This window comes from Lissotriton helveticus, chromosome 3_2 (assembly GCF_964261635.1).
Source record: "Lissotriton helveticus chromosome 3_2, aLisHel1.1, whole genome shotgun sequence".
Lineage (NCBI taxonomy): Eukaryota > Metazoa > Chordata > Amphibia > Caudata > Salamandridae > Lissotriton > Lissotriton helveticus.
In genome coordinates this window covers 19,395,514-19,415,205 of record NC_136062.1, presented here as the reverse complement: position 1 = coordinate 19,415,205, position 19,692 = coordinate 19,395,514, and the positions used below count along the sequence as shown (strand labels likewise).

Genomic DNA, 19,692 nt, shown 5'->3' with positions numbered 1-19,692 from the left:
ACTTTTTCACTACCAGGACGTGTAAAACCTAAATATACGTCTTCAACTTTTTAAATGCATTCATCCTTCCCTCTGGGATGTTGCGGGCCTACCCTAGGAGTGACATATATATTACAAGGGAAGGTTTGGGGTTGGTAAAAGGTTTATTTTGCCAGGTTGAAATGGCAGTTTAAACCGCACACAGGTTGCAATGGAAGGCTTGAGACAGGTTTAAAGAGCTGCAGGAGGGTGGCTCAATGACTGCTGCGGGTTCACTAGTAGCATCTAATTCACAGTCCTTAGGTACATGAAGTAATACTTTACTAAGGACTTACAAGTAAATTAAATGTGCTGGTTGGGTATAAGATAATTCTACAAAGTTTTAAGGAGAAAGCACAAACACTTTAGCGCTGGTGTGTAGTGATGAAATGCACAGCAAAAACAGGAGGTGTGAAGGCAAAATGTTTGAGGATAACCCTTCAGCAAGACCAACTTTTACCGCTTGGCTTCAGTTGTGCCACAGTTCTGTCATAAATACAGTATATAAGCATTCTAGTTTGTCATTAGTGGAATCAACTAATAGCCTGATGCTTGTGTTCGAAGGTCATGCTTTACTCAGAATATTCTACTTTGTTATCAAATTGCGGAGGATGATGGTGTAAATTTATAGAAAATGTGCGAGCATTTTAGCTTTTGGAGCACCTGCAATAAATTCTTTGAGAAGATCATCATCGGAGAAAATGGTTTTGGGGCCTGTAGAACCCACCCGCATCCCTCTTAGGAGTGATTGTGTGCATTGTCTAGAAGCAGGAACCATGTTCCTCAGCCCAGTAATTGCAGCCACAACATATTGTTAATGTTGTGGCCAGCCAATCAGGCTTGCCAATCTCCTTTCAAATGAAAAATTAGAGCATATCTGAGCATCAACAGTCCAGATATCACCAACATTTTCTGGTGGTTAGCCCTCTTCATGCACATGGAAGGACTGAAGAGATTCACCTCAAGAAAGGAGTACATTCAATTAAATAAATAAAATGTGGGGTGGAAGTTTGGCGGTCGTTAGGCATCGTTAGAGCGTTGGACACAGGGCCTGGCCAGAGGCCCTTGTGAGGGGGTTTGCCACATGCAGAGAGGGTTGGCCACATGCGGACAACCCCCTGCTCTGCACAACATACAGTGTGCAGTGAGGTGAGGGTGGTGGCTGCTTGCAGGGGGTTGGGCACAAGGCCCGGCCAGAACCTGCAGCCAACCTTTGCTGTGCACGACCAACAGCTTTATGCAGCAGTAGGGTTGCCCAGCTCTGCGAGGAAAGGAGATATTGGGGGTGAAGTTTGAGCACCAGTGCTGTGCGATCATCGTTGTATTGCAAAACAAATAAAAATAACACATGGGTTAGGGGTCTGCAGATGTCAGGGAAAGGACGTATAGATAACCATCTTTGGCTATGAGCAGCAGGACTCCACAGAATTTTCAGATTTCACCAAAAGTAATGTTTTTAGCTCTAATGGATGGAAATAATTCTGCCAGAAACCATGCTATAATCTACTTTTTTGATGCACACAATTCTGTCCTACATGCTGGATAATTTTAGTCATCACAGCAATGTTAAAGCTTTGCAGTGTGGTTTTTAATTTCACAAATACATAATAGATACCAGGTGTGTATTGCCATCTCAGGGTTCACGGGGCAGTTACAAACCATGACGTCACTGAAAGCCTTGTTGGAAATAGTGCACCATAATACACAGCTCCCTGTTGTGTATGTTCTCTATATTTAACAGTATGGGATCCATTGTGTAGTTATTGTTCAGACCACGTTTTCAATTTAAAGGCTTTTTTTATTTGCCTATCACTTTTTTAACCCTATGGTGAGATTTGCATGAAACCTTGATAATCTACATACTCAGTTGTGAATATATGCTTATGGAGAAGAAAGTTAATGGTGAAATGACAAGTGATTTCCCATTTTAGCTCCCATTAGGAAATTTTGCTAACGGGCTATATAGTCCAAACTCTGAGCACATTTATGCCAAAATTGACATGAAAGTTGAACTTTACTAAGAAAGCATACTGTTTTGATTTGATGTAAATCTGTTGATTAGTTTTTGAGATATAAGCGGTTAAAAAATAAATCCTGAACGGTCTTTGAAGTGTTAACACTTAATGTATCCCGCTGCCGTTTTAATCACATTCTGAATTATGTTAGAAAATATGATTGGCTGAAATAGGACAACAAAAAAAATTCTGGCATTTTCAAACTCATGAGTTGGCTCCAACTTTTATGATTTGTATAGTTACAAAAACAAAAATTTGCAATCAGGGGGGCTAACCCCAAAAGGTGAATGACTCAATGCAGTTGTCACCGCCAACCAGATACCTGGAAAATACAAAACATGCTAGAGAAATAAGCAACAAAGATTGTGGTCATCTCAGGAGTAGCAGCCATTTAAGGTGGTGGATTTGGCAGGCCAAATTCTCGAACTTCTTCTGATTTGTACATGCAAAGGTGGTTGTCCTCCTGTGGAGGGTTGAAGCCAGCCACTATGGTCCATCTGCACTATGTCTGGCCAAAGGCCATGTGCAGTGGGATCTGACCACCAGAGGGTTGGGTACATGGCCTGACCTCAGTCAAAACCCAGACTAAGAACGGCCAAATGCCATGTACAGCAAGGGTTGGCTGCTCACAGTGGGTTGGGCATAGGAAAATGTTGCATGGGCTTAATGATCATAAAAATTCCCTGAAAACCCCAAAGCCCAAAATGAAGTTGTGGTTAGCTTTCGTGATAATATATTAACATATGATACTAACAAACATACATCGAAATTAATTTGAAAAAACAGTTTAAGGATAGTTATAGCTCCAAATTAAAATCGAAAAACCACTAAAATCTACATGTCATGGACGGGACTAAAATCTATAAATACCACAGCCATGGTAACCATAATTTGCACACCATATCAATGCTTATGACCTCACTACATTTATCCCATGAAATAACACCTAAAAGCAAATAACCCATACTCAAGCCAACATACTAGAAAATATTAAAAGTTTAACCGCACCAGCTTTCCCAAATGTTCACCAACGTTCTTTATAGTGATACTATGGAGGACAGTTAAATAGCAAAAAGATCTAACCGGAAATTACTACTATGACAAACGCATCACTGATCAATCGTCCTCAACCATTGAATCAACCACCTTAAGAAATTACAGCATTAGTAGAGCAAGCTGATTTTTATTGAACCTCAATTTATCTCAGTCACTGGAGACAGTACAGATGGATTACAAGTTTGCATAACTAAACAATAACTGAAGAAACACAATTAACCCCTTCGGTGCTCATGACGAGCTCAGCTCGTCATGCAGTACAGTGCTCCTGTGCTCATGACGAGCTGAGTAACTAATGATGTCAACTGCAAAATAAACAAATCATGGATTTAGCCTGATGCACCAATTTAAAACTATTCAATTTTTAATCCACCAGGACTTACTGAATCATCCGGATCAACATCATTAGCCTAGGTAGAACTAAAGAATATCACTACAGTAATGGAACTGAAGGAGGTTTTGACAAATCCTTCCACACATTCTACCCGTACCTCCCCAACTCCAACTTACTGCAAAATAGTGGGAAAATAACTTTAATCTAATTTTCAACCAAATGTATCCAGATCAGATCAACTGACATACCGTATACCCATTTGACAGACACTTCAAATTTGTTAAAAAACACTGCTGAAGCTTTCACCTTTTTAGTTAATTAGCTACTTGTCCAATCAGTCAAAAAATGTCCAGCCAGCAGACTTTGTCAGCCCTCTGCCAGCACATTATTGAAAGTGTACAACAGCCCACGCTGACATCAGTACGTCATCTTCTGCTGGTCAAACACGGATTACAAAAGGAGCCTTACAGTTACAGTCACAATCCAGAATCACTACTTTACAGAATGCTGGTCCAGTAACCACTGATTCTCGGAATAGCATTACTAGAACTGAAGCCCTAAAAGAGATATTACAGTTTGACAACTATGAAATCAAAGCACTAGACCTATGCCCAACATACAAGTCTAAAGGCTACAAAAGGTATTAAATCACAATAATAGACTCAAAATAATGAACTGTTTTCCAGAACTACAGAACATAATCTTGATCTGCTTAATGAGAGCTCGATTCATCTTTAATCAGAGGTACAAGAGGGACATCAACCAAAGAGAGTGGGAAACTGGATCAAAAGTTTTAAAAATATGGGTATGGAGAACTGAACTTGCACTATTGAGCACCATAGCTTTTCTAGTTAACAAATCAAAATATCACCATACCCTTAAAACCAAACAAGTAAATATTGAACCATGGCAACAAACCTCAAAAAGAATCCATAACATGTATGGACCAGAGCTTACTCATGATTATGTGAATTTCCAAAGCTCATCTAACAAATCTTTTTAAACTAGAGAGTTGTAACTCCAATTAACTCCAAACTTATGATAAACCTCAAATTCGCAAACCATTCTGAACATGTAGAACAATTCTATCACAATTCAAGACATCCAAAGGTAACTTACTCGCATTAATAAACAATTATCAAGGGATCAGTTTTCAAGAATCCTGGAAAAATTCATTTTTCAATTTATTTAACTTTATCACATATGAAATTACGGCCACACAAAAAATCAGCAGGCCATTTGTACCAATATTTATAACACTAACAGCAATAATCTAGCAATGAAATCTTCAGTGATTCGACTGAAATCAAATTGCTTTCTGATAGCTCTTCTTGAAGGCTGCTATAATAACACAACTGTAATATTGAGCATATATTTGCATACTACATTACTAAAAGACAATACCAAATATCTATCGACCTTAGATCACTCAGAACACATTCTTGACTTCTGTGCTCAATTACAATCATACGAACAGGTGACTTCAACCAATACTTATTTCCTTTAAATAAAATGTTCAGTCTGAGAATTCACCTGTCATTTTTTCACATTCAACCTCCACTTACATCCGTAGCTGAAACCATCAAAATAACGCACTGATCAATAATTAATTATACATATAACTCACTAAAGGTAAACAACGTTTACCACAAAACTTATTCCCCACAGGGAATCACAACGCGGTCACTACAACGACGCACAACGTGGTCGATACAACGACCGCGTTGTGATTCTGCAAACCATTACTCCGCAAGTCGGAACAATGACTTGCGGAGTAGGGGGAGGTGTTGGATTCAAAATCCAACACCTTCCCTAGTGTCCGCACAGACTGGAGTTGGAATAGTAAATTATACTATTCCAACATCCAGCGCCCCACCCCTCCACAAGTCGTTGTTCCGACTTGCGGAGTAATGGTATGCGGAATCACAACACAGTCGTTGGAAAGACCGCGTTGTGATTCACTGCGGGATAAAGACGTAGATTCCTCATTAAATGAACTCAGTTACCAATCATTAAACGGAAGATTCACAACTAATAAAACTGCTTATAACACATTTCAATACTCAACAGGAAATAGTACACTAAATTACACCTGTATTCACTATTTTAAGTTTTATTTGTGTAAAAATCTTTATATTCAGCCTCAACATAAGAGTGCTCAAATTTAATTTCAAAATCAAAAGCATCAAATGCGCTTCAAAGTCAAAGCATTTGTTAATGGCAAAACAGTTAGGCTGGAAAGGTCCTATAATATGTACAAATGATGTATATATATCTCAATACCTTTTCCCTGTCCTTCACTCACATGTTCACCACCATCCACCCAATCTTTTCCTTTTTTCACCCTATACCGAGAGCACTGTAAATATTTACGGCACTGTTATATGTTGGAGCAACTGTGTTGCCATTAACAAATGCTTTGACTTTGAAGCGCGTTTGATGCTTTTGATTTTGGAATTAGATTTGAGTTAGGCATCTCAAGATAAACGTGAGTGGTGAATGCAATTTCTTCTTTCTTGCTAAATGAGTTGCTATCGTGGCCACTATCTTACTGTACTGTAATACTGACCCAGGTTGGGTAGTTTTTGTGGGTTACGCCGTTAAAACTCAACATTCAACATGAGAGTGATCATAACCCTTATGGGATCCTACTTCAGTTCAATTGAAGCAATTCAAGCTTAAAACGAATATAAACAGTGGTTTATTCAAATCATTAAACACAGTAAGGGCCTGCTTCACAAAGGTAAACTTACACCTTTTTTTATGAATACTATTTTTCATATTCAAAAACAAACCATTTAATAGTAACGGTACAACTGTGTAAACACCACAGTCGGGCGGAGGACTGGCCTATCTTTTCATTCGCAGTGCTCTCTTCGCCGTCTGTAGAGTTACCTCAGCTATAAAGTAACTATCAAATCATTTGTTTGGGAATACCGAAAAAGAGTACAATTGTACAAAAGTGTGAGTTTACTTTTGCGAATCCGGTCCAATGCAAATAAGATGGAACACATGGATATCTAAACGACAAGATTGCGAGAAGTAGATTTTATCTTTAAAAGGGTATGTTATCCTTTACTAGAACTAAAACTGAAAGACTGAATTTTAGACTGAGAAGTACTGTTAACTTCAGTATTAAACAATCTTTCATCAGAGCCACCCTCTCGAGTTAAGTTTAGGAAGACTCTTCTTTTAATAAACCAAATCAACAATTCAATCACAATTGCAAAAAAGCATTTTCAAGGAATTAAGAGTTCTATTTAAAAATAAAACCTTGTTCCTCTGAGTGCAATGTTTTGATCAAAAGTGCCAAGTTAGTGATGAGATTGAGGATAAAAGATACAATCAGGGAAACTCAGCAAAATGCCTAGGAAAAACTGTTCGGACAAGGAACTGGTTCACATAGAACCCTGGACAACGATGATGATTGACATCTGGGCATCTCATATTGAAACCCGGTACTCGAGCGTTACTAAGGCTCCTATTCCATGGCTCGACTATGAAAACACAAAACTTCTAATCTGTGAAAAAGAAATACTATAACACAGGTTAGGAAATCTCAACCTTCTAGAGATGCAGGTCTGAATGGTCTACCAATAGACGTAATAAAAATTATTCATGCTATTTTCATACCTGCTCTCCTCAGGGGCTATACTAGAGTCATGAAATGTTCCCATTATCCTCCCTACTTACAAAGAAGGACAAATGTCTGATTCTCGGGTAGATCAGCTCATAAGCCTGTAAGACTGTGAGGGTAAGATATTTGCCAAATACTGACTTAACATTCTAACTAACTGGCTGAACAACAAACACCAAATTCCAAACAATCAAATGGGATTCCGAGTTGGCTACTCAAGAATTGATAATATTGCAGCACTGACCATCATAGCAAAGAAAGGAAGCACATAAAAACACCATTCTTTATGATTTCTCTATTGTTTACAACGCTGCTTTCGATAAAATCAGTAGGGAATGGCTCTGGAACAAGCTGTGAAACTGGAGAATCAAATCATCTTTGTCACACTTCATAGTAGAACGACACAAAGATACTTGGGCAAAAATTAAACTAACTTCAACAAACGACCTATCACCAAAAATGCGAACCTCGAATGGCCTTAAACAAGACTGCATTTTAGCTCCTTTGTTGTTTTCATTATACAATGCCGACTGGCTACATTAGGCAGAGAAGAAGTTCTTCCACCTAAACTCAGCAATCAAGGCATTATCCATCAGGTCAACCCAGATTATATTATCTTTTTCTCACTAACTTCAAAAGGGTAGAAACGTCTGCTATCTAAACTTAATGATTATAATTAGGGAAAACAACTTGCATGTCAATTGCTCAAAAAACCAAGTTATTGTATTTGGGGGGGGGGGGGGAGTTCAAATAGGATCATGTGATATTGAAAGCGCAACCATGGAACAACAGCATAGTCACTTCTATCTAGGAGTAGCTGCTGATTCAAAGTTATCCTGGTCAGAACATATGAACACCAGAAAGCAAAATTCAATTACAATCATTAAAGCCATGAAAAGGTTTGCAAAACTCTATGGTGGAAGTGCAATCAGCCAATCCATCAAGATAATACCAACTAAGCTCATTCTATTGTTGCTTTATGCATTGCGAGTATTTAATTTGAAAAAATAGATCTGGAAAAAATCTACATGTTGAACATTAGGCAACTACTACATCCACGGCCAGCTACTCCTAAGAGTAAACTTAGGTAGGAACTAAACTTAAGACCAATGGGCAGTTTTCACAATGCTTCAACAATAAACTATATATGTGACTGTAGAAATGCCAACAGTTTTACAATAAAAGGGGTCATCTTTAAGGAAATAAACAAAAATAAATAAAAAAAACTTGATTTGATCCTGGATAAAATTGGTGACATGATCAAGCAACATATTCTTTTTGATCTGACTATTCTCTCAAGTTTGTATCGCACTAAGGGGAAACTGCTGGTAAAAAGAACTTTAAAGCATAACTATAGTAAGAAAGATCATGGCACGCTATTAAACTATAAAAAATGCTCTAATTTACAACTCTTATCTAAATTGCAAGCAATCTCATCTTGATTCAAACCTTGAGGCAATAAAGAAAAGTAAATACCTGAGATTGAGGCTACTTTACATTTCTCTGTTTAAGTTTGAAACAGCTTGAAATCCTTCCCTTAAAAGCAAAGGTTCATGCTGCCTATATAGATATAAGACTAATACTATTGAACACAGTGGGCCTGTTTTAGAGTTCTGTGGATGAGTGCAATAATGTTAATGCATTGCAATCTTGATGATGAAGGGTTGTTTCATCTTTGCAGTAGTTTAAGGGTGATGTATCACCACAGTGTGGATAATGTAGCTGTTTGCCAGAATCAGGACAATGTGGTTTCGTCCAGAGTACCTAACATAGCAATTCAGTTTACACAGATCCACATCATTCAGCATTTGCAAATAAAAAGTGTGCTACATTTGACGGTTTTAGCAGACTTGTTCCTGTCAATGTGAGTCCACCAGGGGTACATTAGTGCAGTAAATTGGCGCTAGGATGCCAGGAAATCCTGCTGGAGCATAGATGTTTGCCTTGCTGGTATTTGCTGTGTGGAAGTGTAAGAAGAGCTGTATATGCTACTCACTTTCTCTCCGCAAGGCATCCATCACTTAGCAGAGTATTTTGCTAAACATTTAATGGGAAATCATATGCATTAATCATACTGTATGCTGTGTATTGCCTACTGCAAAAGAATTCTAGCACTGCTAACATTTTCAGGTGGGGGGTTTGAAGTTGATCTCTATGATGGACTCAAGGGTATCTGCAGTGCTGAAAATATGTTTATTATGTTGCACACATCTTGCATGTGTATCCTCTAGATCTGAAGTGGGCTCCTGATTATGGGTTCCAGCCTTAATCTGTCAATTCTGGCTCTTATCCTGCATTGCTGCACCATTTGAAGTCATTGATTTGTGGCCTGGTTCCCATCCAAGCTGAATCTGGATCTGGCATAGCATAATATATTGGTCTCGCAGTGCTGCAACCATTGTAGTGTACTACAAAATGTGTGAGCTGCTGCAATCAACCTGCGAGAGCTTCACCTGTCCATGGCTGTTTAAGTAGGTCTGGGCCTATGTGCAAGGGTGTGTGAAATATAATTGTTTCAGCTCAAACAGTGCATGGAATGTGTTCTTTTGCATTATTTTGTTGGCCTTGGTTTTTTTGTGCTGTTTTACAGCTTTTTTTCCATTCCCTTCACTTTTAAGAATTTTTACCACCTATTTCTGACTGGAGGTATTTTAAGGTGGTGTTTTCCACTGGTTTTTAATGACCTCTCATACTTGCACTTGGGTGTTATTTACTACATGTGTTATTAAATGCATGCAGTAAATAGCACAAGCATTAAACAGTGCACATGGACTACAGACAGGCGTATATTACAGATGTGCTAAGCAACACATGCATGCATTTTTTTAACTTGTGATCAGACGATCCATTAAAGCCATGCACAATTTACCCCTTCATGCGATACTTACCACTACACCTAACTCATATTCAGGGCCTGAATATTCAATTTGTAAGAGCTCAGTATAGGGGGAGGGAAGCATGTCAGAGGAGAGCAATGCATCAAGGGCTAATACCACCGACTGACACCAACTCCGCAGAGAGGGAATTTCCCCGCTGGATCTCCTGCTGCGCTGACAAGCTGGCACCTCTCCGCCACCCCGCCAAACAATGCCTGCTGAAGGCTGCCTGGTTCACCACAGACCTCCAAGAAGCAGGACGCTCCTGCAGACGCTTGGATAGAACCTGGCAGAACCAAAAGACCACGGAAACACGGAACAAACATAAGAGCACCCTGAAGGATTACCACCAGCATATAAGGGACACCAAACGATCCTTCATTAGAGACAAAATCAAGACCAAAGCATCCGACGTCAAGGAGCTGTTCAACGTCATTCAGCAGTTCGCTAAACCCACCTGCGAGGCCACGGACATCACACCCTCCCAGGAACTCTGCGACAAACTCAGCTCCTACTTCCACCTGATGATCAAGGCCCTCTAAGACAACTTCAGCGAGCCAGCAGAACACTGCACCACTCTACCCACCACCGCAGAGAAGCCGACCATCACCTCCTGGGCCCCCGCGTCCATCAAGCACATCACCTCAACCTTGAAGAAGATGCACTCAGGAGCCCCTATGGACTCCTGCCCCACTCACATCTTTCACAGGGCTGCCGCTGTCATCGCACCCGAACTAGGACGGACAATCAACTCCTCCCTCAGATCCGGCATCTGCCCAGATGACTTGAAGCATGCGGAGGTGAAACCCCTCCTCAAGAAACTAACGACTGACCCAACAGATCTGAAGAATTACCGGCTGTTAGATTTGGGGGTCTTTAGTTGGGAGAGGTAGGTACCTTTGACAAATAGGGACCCTTGTATCTAGTCAGGGTAAGGGGGTACACTCCTAAAATAACCCCTGCTCACCCCCTTGGTAGCTTGGCACGAGCAGACAGGCTTATCTCAGAGGCAGTGTGTAAAGCATTTGTGAACACATACAGTAACCCAGTGACAACAGTACAGATGGACACCACACCTGTTGTTTATTAAATATAAGTTTTCTTTATATAGATTTAACACAAGACCTTAAACGACAAAAATCTACAATACTGTACTTTAAAAATGGTAGAAATAGCTTAGTTCTCTTAAGATGGCAAATGGGACACTTTGAGTTCAATGTACCTTTGGATTCGTAAAGCTATACAACAAACGTTTTGCAGGGAAGGTGATGCGTCAGTTCCATACACGCAGAAACGATGATGAGTCGATTTCTTACTGCGCTTCCGTGGTGATGCGGCTTGCAGCGCATGATGCGATGAAGATCTAGTGCGATGAAAACAAAGATTGCGTCTTCTCCTTGATGCGACACGATGCGTGCACGCCCGAAGGCCGTGAGTGATTCAACGATTCTTCTGAGCAGCGACAGGACCTGCGACACGCTTCTCCGGTGATGCGAGACGCTTCGGCGAGGCGTTGTGACAACTGCAGCGGCGGCACCCTTGTTCAGTGATGCAACGACAGCGGCTGTGGCGGCAACACTCTTCTCCAGTGATGGGAAACACTTCTGTGATTCGATGCAACAGCTACAGCGGCGACACCCTTGTCCAGTGATGCGACAACAGCGGATGCGGCGGCGACACGCATCTCCGTTGTTGCGGGTCGCTTCTGCGATCCGATGTGACACCTACAGCGGCGACACCCTTCTTCAGTGATGCAACGACAGCAACTGGGGCGGCGACATGCTTCTTCTTCGGGAGTCGTGCTTCCAGCTCCTTGTGACACGCAGTCCCTCAGAAAGCCCAACACTACTGCAGGCACTTCCAAAGAACTCTTTGGGAGCTGGTGGTTGATGTCTGTTGTCCCTAAAGACCGAGGTTCTCATCTTCAGACCTTGCACCTCCTCCTGGGACAGCACCTGGTGGCCCTCTGCCCTCGGGAGCCCACCCACTCCGACGGACCACGCCCGGAACCTCGGCATAATCCTCAAGTCCTCCCTCTCAAAGACCCGCCCGATCAATGCGGTTGGGTCCACCAGTTTCAACTGCCTCCGCATCCTCCGTAAGACCTTCCATTGGACCCCCCCGACTGCAGAAAGACCGTCACCCACTCACTCACAACCAGCAGACTAGACTACGGCAACGCCCTCTACGCCAGAATCAACAATACTCTTCTACACAAACTCCAGACCATCCAGAACGCCGCAGCCAGGCTCGTCCTAGGGATACCACGCCACCAGCACATGACATGACCCAACACCTACGAAGCCTCCACTGGCTCCCCATTGAGAAGAGGGTCACCTTCAAGCTCCTCGCCCACGTCTGAAAATCTCTCAACAACATCGGACTCAAATACCTCAACGAGAGACTATCCTTCCACGTACCCAAGAGGAACCTCCGCTCTGCGGATCTCGCCCTGGCAGAGGTCCCCTGCATCCGTAGAAACAGAGTCGGCAGGAGAGCCTTCTCCTACATCGCAGCCAAGACCTGGAACGAGCTCCTTGTTAACATCAGATGCTCCCCGACCATACACACGTTCAGGAAGGACCGCAAGACCTGGCTTTTCGACTGATCCGGGTATGCCCCCCTCCAGCACCTTGAGACCCTCACAGGTGAGTAGCGCGCTCTACAAATCTCTGATTGATTGATTGATACTACCAAATGGATGATACAACTGATCATCAGGTACTAAATAGATCTGTAGTATTTAATGTAATATAATATGCACTCAAAGAAAAAGTAAGAAACCCATGAACCAGGACACAAAGGTATCAAACCAGGGGAATTTCCAAAGGCCCTTATTAGGAGTGAAGGTTTTATTTAGCACACCTAAGAAATAACAATACCAGAGGGTATGTTATTTATTGAGTACAATAAAAAGGTACCTATTATGAGTTTGTGGGAATAACATAAGGATTTTGGTGTCAAACGCACCAAAATCTGCATGGTACGGTAAATAATAAACATATTTCCACTGTTAAATTTCGGCAGGTTTGACCTGATGAAAATTAACCAAGTGTGAGGTATTTAACACAGCTAATAATTACTGGATATGTTAAATACATTTTAACTTACCTTTTAACCTTTTAACTTGTAGTTCCGACCCCTGCGTAAACAGGGGTATACGCACAGGTCAAAATTAACAGAGCCTCTCACAATCAGGCTGTTTATCACTTCATGTATACCTTAGAAACACTACTTTAAGGTTACATCCATGGAGACTAACACAATGTTTATACCCTTTATTCACTGCCACTGTGGCAGCCCACAGAAGCAAAACTTCAGTGTTTCATCTTCAACTCCTAATTAATGTGACTGTGACACACAACTCTTTTTTCTCATCCATGTAGCCAGACTAAAGAGTCGAAAAGACAGAAAAGAAGAGCAATCAGATCGTTTTCTGTTTGTTGACAAGTGTGGTCTAGGTAATGCCCTATATATTACTTGAGAATTTTAACTTAAATCGCTGGGAACCACTGTGGACACCTTTTTAAGAAAGGTCTTGGTCGTGGCCATGCTCATGAATGTAGGCATTGGTAAGGAACTTCAAATGTGATCTCAACCTACTTGGAAGAGAATGTACACAGACGTTACGCAGCGCCACAGAGTTTACCTTTGTAAAATGTAAATGTACATGTAGTACTTGTATAGCGCACGTATCACCCCCAAAGGGGTCTCAAGGCGCTTGTACGCATACCGATGTGGAACCCTTCCTGGTTTTTCCCTGTGAAGTGCCCACTCCTGGGCACCCCCAAGGTGAAGTCAGGCATCCTAGCACTGTTGGGGCCGTTGTGGAGATTAAGTAAGCTATTGCCCAGAGTTGCAGAGTGGGACCCATGATTAGAATAGGCACCGAGGCGAGAATTATCAGGTCCGAGGAAATTGAGCCCAAGACCCGCCAAGGCGGGAATTGAACCCTGGTCCCGGGCCAGACCTCTGCCTCAGGGGCTGCCGCTCTAACCATTGAGCCACACTTCCCCACCTATGTCTCCATCATAATATCAATTGTCTTGCTGATGGTGTAGACATATACATGACAGCATAACCTCTATCATTTTAGACTGTAAACACTCACTACCCGATCAGTCCCCATCCTTTGTTTATGTCCATGCCGGACTATCTCCTATGGGACAGCCAGGGCTCTGGTTGCCCGCAGTGTGGCATATGGATGTGGGACCAGATTACATGTACCTCTGACAGGTTCAGGTCTCTATAGCCTTGCTATGGATCCCCTCAGACTGGTGGTCTTGTCATGAAACGATATTACTATGCACTGCCCTGCTTAATGTCTCTAGTGCTCAATTTGCTTGCAGGGCTTGGGATCATTCTCTTAGGTCAATCTCTGACTAGGCCCACAAGTCCAGACACCATTGATGTAGATTCCTGCCTACCAACTAAATAAATATTCTTTTCAATGGTGGTCAGTTACAGATTGGTTCTCATAAAGGCAAGCATATTAACCATAATTCCAGGCAGGACCGCTTCACTAATAAAATGTATCTCCAAAGGAGGTTTCATCTTAGTGTCTTAACACTCCGTGGATTCCTCATACAACCAGTGGGTGGTGTGAGAAAATAGAGCTGATGTACTCAGATATAATCTAACCCATACATACATCCATGAAATGAAAATCATGTTCTCATTGTTTCATTCATCCAGGCACTTATCCAGACATTTATTAATCCACCCATCGATGTACTTTCTTATCCATTTATTTATTTTTCACAAACAATAATTCATTAACTCATCCAGTCATCTATCAGTGCACAGATGCATCCATCATTCAGTCCTCACACATGCATTCATCCATGTAGTCACACCGTTTTGCCTTCTGACCTCCAGTATTTTACTTTTTTTGCGACTTTGTTTTTACTGGTCGTAGGAATCTGTGCACTTTTTCACTGCTAACCAGTGGTAAAGTGTCTGTGCTCCTTTACTAACATGTGGTAACATTGGCTTATCCACATTTGGCATATTTAATTTCCTTACAGGTCCCTAATAAATTCTTTAAACATGTCTCAGGCCTGCCACTGCAGAGCCTGTGTGTACAGTTTTAACCTACCGTGTCAACCTGGAAAGTTAACTTACTTGCCAGGCCTAACCTTCCTTTTGATAACATACAGGTCACCTCCAATGTAGGCCCTGGACAGTCCATGGACAGGGTTCAGTGTATTTAAAAATTGGAACATGTACTTTTAAATTCTGCATTTCCTGGTAGTGAAATATTCTTAAATTTGTTTTTTTCACTACTGTAAGGCCCATCTCCCCCATAGGATAACATTGGGACTGTCTTATGACATTTTATAGATGCAGTTTCCAATTGGGAAAATATAGGAAAACACAAATTTAGTATCTCTGGAATCACAATTTAAAATCACAACTCTTTAAGGTGAAATTGTTTTTTAAATCAGAGGTCTGAAAATGCCACTTTTAGAAAGTTCATTATACAGCACTAAGACCCCCTATACCATAGATCTATATGCCATTCTTGTGGACTGTAGAGCCTATATAGTCCAGACATGCAATAAATCTCTGTCCTTATTTGCTGTTTATATGTATTCCCTCTCCTTCCTCTCTGTCCTTTTTTATCTTTTGTGTATTACTGTTTAACACTCATCTCAATCCAAGTAGGCATAAACATGTAAAACAAATATTAATTGTTATTATATATATTTTTGTATGCAAATAGACTTTAAAGTGTTTAGACATATATCATGTATACATTTAACACATATAAACTTATAACACACAAAAAACTACAGAGAGGACTCACTGGTTGTAATGGTTTTAAGTTTAGCTCATGCAAAGCGAGCAAACAGCATTCCCTTCATCCTAACTGTGCTGTTCTCAGAGGTGCGTGAATTCTAATCTTGCTGTCGATGTTTTGCAAAGTTGACAAAATTCACAGTTACAAAGCTGGAAAACTATACATGTGAGTAAAAAATGCAGCAAAAATGCTGTAAATTCCAGTGAAAGTTTTTATCGCAACAAAGGATGCCCACTCGCCTACGCAGCGCGCATGCCTTGCATAGGAGGACCTTTAGCCGTCGCTTTGCTCTTTTTGGAAGCACATACTCGTGGTTGTGGCGGCATCCACCTTGCGGGAGCGAGCAGGGGCGCGCCACAAGAACGAGTTTGTGCTTCCAAAAAGAGCAACCTGCTCGCGTGCGCGCGCCTCGCTCCGCTTCTCCGTCTTGAACGCGCTTCTTGTTTTCGGTGTGACTGATTAGCACCTTTGTAATGGCGGCATCATGCAGGTTTCATCAGATGCCGATGGCAGAGAGAGACTCTGATACCGTGAGGCTGCGGCAGTGCTTCCGGTATGAGATAATCCTGGGAGGGGACAGTCGCAGACAGACGCATGCTGAAACCCAAGCCGCCTTGCTCACCTGAACAATGCAGTAACCAGGGCTACTCCGGAGGGCTCCGGAGGGCTCCCGCTCCTCTGCTCGCAGGCCCTGACCGAACACCCAGTATGGGCCATTATTCAAGAGGTTTGCCAAGAGCGCCCAGCGGATTAATGCATCTGCTGCAATGAATCAGGCCGCCATACTAAAACAGCTTCCCAATATAAAATGGCAAGTGATTTTACCTTCCACTGGAAAAAACAAAAAAAAACGTGCAATAACGTGACATAGTGTATGTACTTTAAAAGATCAACTAGGCCACTTCGCAAACCTTTGTGCAGCGTGTGGATTCAAATTGTTTGGGACTGGCTTATGCTTTCATGCTCTAAAAGTCGATAACATGCACACCGTTGGGTTGCAATAGGAGCACACGTTAAGCTCCAGCGCCTGGAAGCCGCCAGACTATAGCAGGAACTGCTACATAGTCAAGTTGGCAGAGTGAATGTGAGGTGTTTAGTTCATTTAAAAGAAGAAACTACAATAATTTCTCTTACCTAAAAGAAAGATGCACACAGGGCTTTAAGTGGGCCAGGTTCCACCGGTGCCGAGCACCAGCAGTTTTTTAAAAGGGGCCTTGAAACGGTTCTCTATCGGGCTCTGTTTTGTGCCCTGGCACAGGCGGTCCATTTTATTCCAGACTACAGTGACATTGATGTGCGCATGCTCACACTGCTCACTTATCACTAGTGGAGAATTTACGGCATGACATCATGCCAGGTGAGCGTTGTAGGGGAAGGGAAATCCTTTAAAGAGTCATTGGGGCATATTATCAAGAACAGGCGTTACATTATCGCCGCTTTTATCGGCAGGAAACTGCCGATAAAGCGGCGATAATGGACTTGATAATATGCTCTATGAATTCCAATCGAAGCCCCTGTTAGATGTCTTCACATCTAACATGGGCTTCGATTGGAATTCATAGAGCATAATATCAAGCCCATTATCGCCGCTTTATCGGCAGTTTCCTGCCGATAAAAGCGGCGATAATGTAACGCCCGTGCTTGATAATATGCCCTATTGTCTCTCTGGATTTCCCTTCTCTTTTTGAAACTCGAGAGCAGCAACATTGTATGGTGTCAACAGGGCTTTAGGTGGAAGCTTTTTCAATATTATATACAATCCATAGTTGCTGTTTATTTATCTAATGCAACTAACAACCATTGACAAAGCTAATCGTCCTGACTTGTAGGTATGATGTTACTTGATGTATCATATATCTTGATGCAATGACACAAACAGCAAAATACAAGTCGGGCGGCACACTATGCTAAGCACTGATTTTTAGCTTACATGTTTTAAGCCACGCCCTTAATTGCACTGGCCACACCCCTTTAAGAGGCCCTCCAGTGTTTTTCATCCCACTTAAAGGCCCTGGAAATACTAGCGCTTGTACCGGAAAGCCACCTAATTTAGATTTGAATAAACTGTAGCCTGAAGAGGGACTGGACTGCTGGTGCCCGCGAGATGCATTTCATTCTTTCTCGACGGCCCGGGGCTGGTTGGGTCTGGCCTGAAGAGATTCAGTGGGCGAAGTCGGAATTGAAAGGCAATGGTGTGATATGTCACGCAAAGGCCAGTGGTGCAGGAGAGACACAACATGGCTAAACTGTCAGAATTACATTGTAGTTTCTGTTGACTTCATCTTAATGGAACAAACTCCATGATAGAGGAATGCGTGCCACGCCTCGATTCTGCACCATTCCGTGATGGTTGACTTCCTGTTTATGCACAGAGGAATCAATCCTACAGTGCCAGTAGCAGCTCTTCACGGTCAGTTTCACCACAGGAGATCTTGTCTCACACACATCAATGACCCACCCATTTTCTGGTTTCGAGAACATGGGCTCATAAAAAGAAGCCAAAGGGTTACTAATGCGCGTGGCGTCCTCCACAGGGATGCCCTTCTGTCCGACTCGACATTAGCCGACATAAGCCGAAAGTGTCCTATTTTGTAATCTGAACGAAAATCAGTATTTCATATACTGATGATAATGTGTTAATAAATAATCATTCTGTATAATATAATACATCTTTATTCGGTATGATTAAAAAAAAACATACAAGTGCATAAAAAGTACAATCTTTTAAAAACAATAACATCCCTAAAAACCTTATGTTATGTTAGAGGAAAACCAACCATTAAGAATGAAAACTGTACCTTTAGGCACTTCTACGCAGAATCCATTGGCATCACGCACTGGTTCGTCTTTTTCAACATCATATTTAATGAGCGTATGTGGTACAATTTTCTGGGGGAACATAATGACTCAGTTAATCGTGAACATTTTCCCCACCAAATTTGCATTAATAAATGTTATCAGTAATTAAGGACGTTTTTGTAAAAAAGCATTTTCTACTGGCAATATTATTATGAAGAAAGTACTTTTTCTAATAGAGAGTGTTTCAGCTTAGTCACTGTGACAATCCCATTAATGACTGATGCTTGTACAGTAGCATGATCTTTGACCTAAAGATGGCTTCCTCCAGGTGGAGGTGTTGTTATCCTTTCCAAACAAACCTGTGAGAGACCCAGTAAGCTCTTAAGAGTTATTGCCACTCCTGTGGTCAATAAAGGCTGTTGATTACCCTTCCTGAGGAGCATGGTTCTGAGCATCAGGTTAAGGTGCATATCGAAGCTTTAATTAACAGCCGTTACGGCCCCGCAGTTAGGGTAGTAAGGCTATTAGTTGAGTTGCTTGTGCTCCCATTCAAAGTGGACCTAGCCTGCTTGTTAGGGCTGGACTGATCCTATTGGATCAGGATCAAGGCTGGTTTGCAAATGGCTACTTCTTAAATGGCGTAGCACGGTGGGCAAAACAGTGATGGATTGGATTGAGGCCAGAGTAATTACCAAAAAGAACAATTGATGGACAGAATGCAGAATAATGTCATACATTCACACCAGTACAGAGATCTGGGCCTATATCTATCAGTTTTTTTGCTCCCCATGCCGTTCCAGTTTTGACCCAGCCATATGCAAATCAGCCTTGACCCTGTGCCCAATGGGAACAGTCCAGCCCGGACTGCCAGGCCAGGTCCTCCCTGTTCTTTTTCCAGAGTAATTACCAGCAGCTGAAATTAATTCAAGCAATCCACCCAACACGTGTCTGTTGTCCTCAGTGCAGACATGTTCGCATCCCCTTCTGATGAGGATAGTAAACTCATATTCCTTAAAGCAGTTGCAAAATATAAACAAAAGTGTCCTTTGTCTAAGCTGCTGTTCCTCTTGCTCCCCTAACTCTTGGTGCCAATAGCCATCCTGTTGACTCCACCCCTTGCTCCTCCCTCTCACTATCTCCCTTCCCACTGTTGC

At 41.9% G+C, this 19,692-nt stretch overlaps 1 protein-coding gene across 1 annotated transcript in view; it reads right to left on the bottom strand.

Moving 5' to 3' along the window:
• Positions 1-19,692, bottom strand: part of SLC27A2 (solute carrier family 27 member 2) — a 471,878-nt gene that overhangs the window by 172,279 nt on the left and 279,907 nt on the right. The window contains exon 6 of the mRNA XM_078684751.1: positions 18,538-18,628. Coding sequence (XP_078540877.1) covers positions 18,538-18,628 — 91 coding nt within the window. The remainder of the gene's footprint in view (positions 1-18,537; positions 18,629-19,692) is intronic.